Raw genomic sequence first — 7,970 nt, 5'->3', positions numbered from 1 at the left:
GCATTGCGCCGATCACGGCTGCAGCGGCATTCTGGATTGAGTCTCTGGAAGAGAACATTGGTTCAGCTACTCTGGACGACATTACGGACAGGCTTAGAGTCCTTAAACTAGCTAATTCATTCATTTCGGAGGCCGTAGTACATCTTACTAAACTTACGGCGAAGAATTCAGGATTCGCCATTCAGGCACGCAGGGCGCTGTGGCTAAAATCCTGGTCAGCTGATGTTACTTCTAAGTCTAAATTGCTTAATATACCTTTCAAAGGGCAGACCTTATTCGGGCCCGGGTTGAAAGAGATTATCGCTGACATTACAGGAGGTAAAGGCCATGCCCTGCCTCAGGACAAAGCCAAAGCCAAGACTAGACAGTCTAATTTTCGTTCCTTTCGTAATTTCAAAGCAGGAGCAGCATCAACTTCCTCTGCACCAAAACAGGAAGGAGCTGTTGCTCGCTACAGACAAGGCTAGAAACCTAACCAGTCCTGGAACAAGGGCAAGCAGACTAGGAAACCTGCTGCTGCCCCTAAAACAGCATGAATTGAGGGCCCCCGATCCGGGATCGGATCTAGTGGGGGGCAGACTTTCTCTCTTCGCCCAGGCTTGGGCAAGAGATGTTCAGGATCCCTGGGCGCTAGAGATAATATCTCAGGGATACCTTCTGGACTTCAAATACTCTCCTCCAAGAGAGAGATTTCATCTGTCAAGATTGTCAACAATCCAGACAAAGAAAGAGGCGTTTCTACGCTGCGTACAAGAGCTCTTGTTAATGGGAGTAATCCATCCAGTTCCACGATCGGAACAGGGACAGGGGTTTTACTCAAATCTGTTTGTGGTTCCCAAAAAAGAGGGAACTTTCAGACCAATCCTGGACTTAAAGATCCTAAACAAATTCCTAAGAGTTCCATCGTTCAAGATGGAGACTATTCGGACAATTTTACCTATGATCCAAGAGGGTCAATACATGACCACTGTAGATTTAAAAGATGCTTACCTTCACATACCGATTCACAAAGATCATTATCGGTACCTAAGGTTTGCCTTCCTAGACAGGCATTACCAGTTTGTGGCTCTTCCATTCGGATTGGCTACAGCTCCAAGAATCTTCACAAAGGTTCTGGGTGCTCTTCTGGCGGTACTAAGACCGCGGGGAATCTCGGTAGCTCCATACCTAGACGACATTCTGATACAAGCTTCAAGCTTTCAAACTGCCAAGTCTCATACAGAGTTAGTGCTGGCATTTCTAAGGTCACATGGATGGAAGGTGAACGAAAAGAAAAGTTCACTCGTTCCACTCACAAGAGTTCCCTTCCTGGGGACTCTTATAGATTCTGTAGAAATGAAGATTTACCTGACAGAGGACAGGCTAACAAGACTTCAAAGTGCTTGCCGCACCCTTCATTCCATTCAACACCCGTCAGTGGCTCAATGCATGGAGGTAATCGGCTTAATGGTAGCGGCAATGGACATAGTACCCTTTGCACGCTTACACCTCAGACCACTGCAACTGTGCATGCTAAGTCAGTGGAATGGGGATTACTCAGACTTATCCCCTTCTCTGAATCTGGATCAAGAGACCAGAAATTCTCTTCTATGGTGGCTTTCTCGGCCACATCTGTCCAGGGGGATGCCATTCAGCAGACCAGACTGGACAATTGTAACAACAGACGCCAGCCTTCTAGGTTGGGGTGCCGTCTGGAATTCTCTGAAGGCTCAGGGACAATGGAGTCAGGAGGAGAGTCTCCTGCCAATAAACATTCTGGAATTGAGAGCAGTTCTCAATGCCCTCCTGGCTTGGCCCCAGTTGACAACTCGGGGGTTCATCAGGTTTCAGTCGGACAACATCACGACTGTAGCTTACATCAACCATCAGGGAGGGACAAGAAGCTCCCTAGCTATGATGGAAGTATCAAAGATAATTTGCTGGGCAGAGTCTCACTCTTGCCACCTGTCAGCAATCCACATCCCGGGAGTGGAGAACTGGGAGGCAGATTTCTTAAGTCGTCAGACTTTTCATCCGGGGGAGTGGGAACTTCATCCGGAGGTCTTTGCCCAAATACTTCGACGTTGGGGCAAACCAGAGATAGATCTCATGGCGTCTCGACAGAACGCCAAGCTTCCTCGTTACGGGTCCAGATCCAGGGATCCAGGAGCAGTCCTGATAGATGCTCTGACAGCACCTTGGGACTTCAGGATGGCTTACGTGTTTCCACCCTTCCCGTTGCTTCCTCGATTGATTGCCAGAATCAAACAAGAGAGAGCATCAGTGATTCTAATAGCACCTGCGTGGCCACGCAGGACTTGGTATGCAGACCTGGTGGACATGTCATCCTGTCCACCTTGGTCTCTACCTCTGAAACAGGACCTTCTGATACAGGGTCCCTTCAAACATCAAAATCTAACTTCTCTGAAGCTGACTGCTTGGAAATTGAACGCTTGATTTTATCAAGACGTGGATTTTCTGAGTCAGTTATTGATACCTTAATACAGGCTAGGAAACCTGTTACAAGAAAGATTTACCATAAGATATGGCGTAAATACCTATATTGGTGTGAATCCAAAGGTTACTCTTGGAGTAAGGTTAGGATTCCTAGGATATTGTCTTTTCTACAAGAAGGTTTAGAAAAGGGTTTATCTGCTAGTTCATTAAAGGGACAGATCTCAGCTCTGTCCATTCTGTTACACAAACGTCTGTCAGAAGTTTCTGACGTCCAGGCTTTTTGTCAGGCTTTGGCCAGAATTAAGCCTGTGTTTAAAACTGTTGCTCCACCATGGAGTTTAAACCTTGTTCTTAATGTTTTACAGGGCGTTCCGTTTGAACCCCTTCATTCCATTGATATAAAGTTGTTATCTTGGAAAGTTCTATTTTTAATGGCTATTTCCTCGGCTCGAAGAGTCTCTGAATTATCAGCCTTACATTGTGATTCTCCTTATTTGATTTTTCATTCGGATAAGGTAGTCCTGCGTACTAAACCTGGGTTCTTACCTAAGGTAGTTACTAACAGGAATATCAATCAAGAGATTGTTGTTCCTTCTTTATGCCCAAATCCTTCTTCAAAGAAGGAACGTCTACTGCACAACCTGGATGTAGTCCGTGCTCTAAAATTTTACTTACAGGCAACTAAGGAATTTCGACAAACGTCTTCTCTGTTTGTCATTTACTCTGGGCAGAGGAGAGGTCAAAAAGCTTCCGCTACCTCTCTTTCTTTTTGGCTTCGTAGCATAATTCGTTTAGCTTATGAGACTGCTGGACAGCAGCCTCCTGAAAGAATTACAGCTCATTCTACTAGAGCTGTGGCTTCCACTTGGGCCTTCAAGAATGAGGCCTCTGTTGAACAGATTTGCAAGGCTGCAACTTGGTCTTCGCTTCATACTTTTTCCAAATTTTACAAATTTGACACTTTTGCTTCATCGGAGGCTATTTTTGGGAGAAAGGTTCTTCAGGCAGTGGTTCCTTCTGTATAAAGAGCCTGCCTATCCCTCCCGTCATCCGTGTACTTTTGCTTTGGTATTGGTATCCCAGAAGTAATGATGACCCGTGGACTGATCACACTTAACAGAAGAAAACATAATTTATGCTTACCTGATAAATTCCTTTCTTCTGTAGTGTGATCAGTCCACGGCCCGCCCTGTTTTTAAGGCAGGTAAATATTTTTTAATTTATACTCCAGTCACCACTTCACCCTTGGCTTTTCCTTTCTCGTTGGTCCTTGGTCGAATGACTGGGAGTGACGTAGAGGGGAGGAGCTATATGCAGCTCTGCTGGGTGAATCCTCTTGCACTTCCTGTTGGGGAGGAGTAATATCCCAGAAGTAATGATGACCCGTGGACTGATCACACTACAGAAGAAAGGAATTTATCAGGTAAGCATAAATTATGTTTTTTTTAAATAAAGATACCCAGAGAACTAAGAAAAAATTATAATAGGAGTAAATTGCTTTAAATTGTATGTTCTATCTGAATCATGTAAGAAAAAAAAAAGGGAAACAAATTGGGTTTCATATCCCTTTAATCATTTACTTCACTGTGGTGGGGCTAGAATATACCTAAGCATGCAGCAGGAGATGTAAACAATCAAATAAAAAATCAAAACTGCACAAAAATATGTTACCTGACTTATAAAAGTAAATTGAGAGAGAACTGCAGCTTGCTCTAAAAAATGCCCGGGTTGCAGGACCCATTCTGCAAACAACAACAAAAAAATTCTGCCTGTAAAGTGGCAAGCGGCTATAAGTTTCACAGAAGTTTGTAAATATATTTTACACAAATATATTCTGCTACATAAAAACAAATGTTTACATGAATAAATTGTGAATTAGCACAAAATTATTATACTTGTAATCTCAAATTTATTTAAAGGACCACTAAATATAGAATTGTATAATTAACAAAAGCATATTAAAAATACAGTGCAAAAGTTCTTAGTTTGACTTTTAAATAAGTAGTAGATTTTTTTTCTGACAAATTTCAAAGTTAGTTACATTTTCTTTCCCCTACACCATGTGACAGCCATCAGCCAATCACAAAATGCATATAAGTATATACTGTGAATCTTGCACATGCTCAGTAGGAGCTGATGCTTCAGAAAATGTGCATATTAAAGAAGGTGCACATTTTTGACAATGGAAATTAATTAGAAAATTGTTTATATTTGTGTGCTCTATATAAATCATGAAAGTCTAATTTTGAATTTAGTGTTCCTTTAAAGGGACATGATACCCAAATGTTGAAACACTTAAAAATGCTGCAGCATAGCTGTAAAAAGCTGACTAGAAAATATCACCTGAACATGTAAAAGAAACGAAAGATATTTTACCTTAAAATTTCCTCATACCCCCCAACTGTCCCGATTTTCGTGGGACAGTCCCGATTTTAGGGGTCTATCCCCCTGTCCCGGGTTGCTAGCCATCTGTCCCGATTTGCCCCAGGCATTTAAAAAAAAAAATATATATATATTTTTAAATTCTATTGGGCCCATACTCAGAAGCAGCTGGCTTTGCTCTCACAGGGTTAGATACCTGTTAGATTGCCTGTGGAAAAGGAATGGTGTGTGGGTTAAGCAGGAGTAAGAAGGCTGTATACACACTGACCACGGGTAATGGTGACCTCTCTAACCTACCTCTGGTAGTGATGATGTCTAACCCCTGATGATAATACTAGCATGCCTTCAGTTTTATACAATGAGCAGTGCTAATACCAGGGTAACGAACAGTGGCAGCCGCAGACTGCCAGCTAATGTGCTTGCCAACCCCAGGACCCCATACAATGAATTACAGATACCCATATATGATGTAGTGCGTGTGTCTATCTGTATCCATAACGGTGTGTCTGTATCTGTATGTATAAGTGTGTATCTGCATGTATAAGTGTATGCTATGTAGTGTGTGTGTGTCTGCATGTATAAGTGTATACTATGTAGTGTCTGTGTATCTGCATGTGTAAGTGTATGCTGCATGTATAAGTTTATGCTATGTAATGTGTGTGTCTGTATCTGCCTGTATAAGTGTATGCTAGGGAGTGTGTGTGTATCTGCATGTATAAGTGTATGCTATGTAGTGTGTGTGTATCTGCATGTATAAGTGTATGCTATGTAGTGTGTGTGTATCTGCATGTGTAAGTGTATGCTATGTAGTGTGTGTGTATCTGCATGTATAAGTGTATGCTATGTAGTGTGTGTGTATCTGCATGTATAAGTGTATGCTATGTAGTGTGTGTGTATCTGCATGTATAAGTGTATGCTATGTAGTGTGCTACTGTGCATTTTTGCTGACTTTAAAGGCCAGAATCTAGAATATTAATGGTGAATGCAGAGAGCAGTTTTAAATAATTTATTATTAAATGTCCAATTAAGATAAACATATTTAGCAATATCTTTGCAAAGGCTAATTAAATACATAGCTCACATAGCCATACCAGTGGTTTGAGCTTGTGCTTGATTTGCTGCCTAAGTATATTAAAATATATGACTTTATTTAGAAATTTATATATATTACTTTGGTCTTATGATTTTTTTAAGCCCCGCCCACCACATTTCAAATTTTTTGCCGCGGGGGGGTTGTCCCTCTTTTGAATTTTGAAATGTTGGGAGGTATGTTTCCTTAGTAGCCACATTCCATTGTAAAGGGACTTTAAGCAGCCAATCAGGATGCTAGTCCGGTCATGTGCAGGCACAGTCATGTTATTTCCCTTCTTAGTTTAAGAATGTTTACTGTAAAATCTCATGAGATCACAGTAAAGTGTGACATCAACAATGATGAAGCTGATTGGCTGTTTTTTTTAACATGCAACTAACTGACAGTAGCTGAAAGATAACTGTTTACAAAGCATTTACTATTGTGAGCTGAAAATGTTTTATGGTAAAATATCTCCCTTTTTACATAGAGATGTTCAGGTTATATTTTCTTGTTCGCTTTTTTCAGCTATGCTGTGGCACTTTTAAGTGATTTAGCATATGGGTATTATGTCCCTTTAAGCTTGGCAAATGTACAAGTAGATCAAATGGAAAAATTCATAAAAATGTAGATCCCATCTCCAGAAAGTCTAGGAACCCAGCTGAAAAATGTGTTAATTTGAATTAATCACAAAATACCTATACTGAAGGTGTAGCAATAAATAATAAAACAATATATACTAGAATATAAAAAATAGAGAGTAATTTATTATTTTTATTCCTGGAACCACTTTAGATATACACTTTATATATCACTGTGGACAATATTCCTTTCTTCATCACTTTCATCACCTGGTAATGTAACATCTACATGAATTAAAATATTCTGAAAAAGAAAAAAAAAAGATTATTTGACTTGTGATGTGAAGTACGTAACATAGTGTTTTAATAAGTTACCAAAAAGCAGTGGCGTATTTTGGCCTAGGCAAACAAGGCACTTGCCTAGGGCTGCAGAATTTTTGTGGGGCAGCACTTTTTGAGTCTCACTACATACACATATACACACACACAGCACTACACACACTCACTAAACACACACATACACACACTGCTCTACACTCACTGCATACACACTACACTACACACTCACTACACACACACACGCAGCAGAATTTTGAGTGCCTAGGGCAGCACAAAATTCCACGTCACTGCCAAAAAGCATTAATAAAATGAGAATAGCAGTGTTAACATAGACATGTGCAACCATTAACAACATTAAAAAATGCAAACTTCTAAAGACCTCTAATTGCTCAGCAACTGCATAAATGTTTTGTAGGTGATCCATTAATATAGCCAATGCAGGGGGTTTTTCTTTGAAAATCAGCACAATGATATTTATAAATAAGCAAAACTATACATTTTTACAGACTCCTTCCAAGCACCAAAGTTGGTGTCCCAGCCTAACCTTTTCAACAGTTCTAAACTGGGAGCTTCTAAGTACGTTTTTAAAAGGTTTTATACTGTATCTGTGCATATTATTCTTTAGAGTAGTGACTATTGCATGCAGTTATATGAAAATTGGTGTATACTGCCTCTTTAATATGTGTATTTTTAAGCATAAATGGCACAAATTATAACATGCAATGTGTTTTTAAGCAAAATATATAATCTAAATGATTAGATCATGTGATTTGTTGATTTTGATTACTGGCACTAGATACTTATGTGGAATTGTGGTTAGATTAAACACATACACCTAGATTACGAGTTTTGCGTTAGAGGCTGTGCGGTGCTAACGAGCAGTTTATGCTCACCGCTCACTTACATGCAGCGCTGGTATTACGAGTTTTTACAAACCAGACAAGAAGTGAGAGTTGAGCAAAATTTTGCTCATTACCGCACTCCAATACCAGCGCTGCTTACGTTAGTGGTGAGCTGGTGTAACGTGCTTGTTCACGATTTCCCCATAGGAATGAACGGGGAGAGCCGGCTGAGAAAAAGTCTAACACCTGCAAAAAAGCAGCGTAAAACTCACTAACGCAGCCCCATTGATTCCTATGGGGAAATAAAATTTATGTCTACAC

The 7,970-nt window shown here is 40.5% G+C and overlaps 1 protein-coding gene across 1 annotated transcript in view; it reads right to left on the bottom strand.

Annotated features, from left to right (window-relative positions):
- Nucleotides 1-6,634: 6,634 nt before the first annotated feature.
- Nucleotides 6,635-7,970, bottom strand: part of DRAM2 (DNA damage regulated autophagy modulator 2) — a 113,288-nt gene continuing 111,952 nt past the window's right edge. The window contains exon 7 of the mRNA XM_053704733.1: nt 6,635-6,772. Within this exon, the coding sequence (XP_053560708.1) occupies nt 6,692-6,772 (81 nt within the window). The 3' untranslated portion in view covers nt 6,635-6,691. The remainder of the gene's footprint in view (nt 6,773-7,970) is intronic.

The sequence above is a fragment of the Bombina bombina genome, chromosome 3, assembly GCF_027579735.1.
Source record: "Bombina bombina isolate aBomBom1 chromosome 3, aBomBom1.pri, whole genome shotgun sequence".
Taxonomy (NCBI): Eukaryota; Metazoa; Chordata; class Amphibia; order Anura; family Bombinatoridae; genus Bombina; species Bombina bombina.
This window is presented reverse-complemented; position numbering and strand designations above follow the sequence as displayed.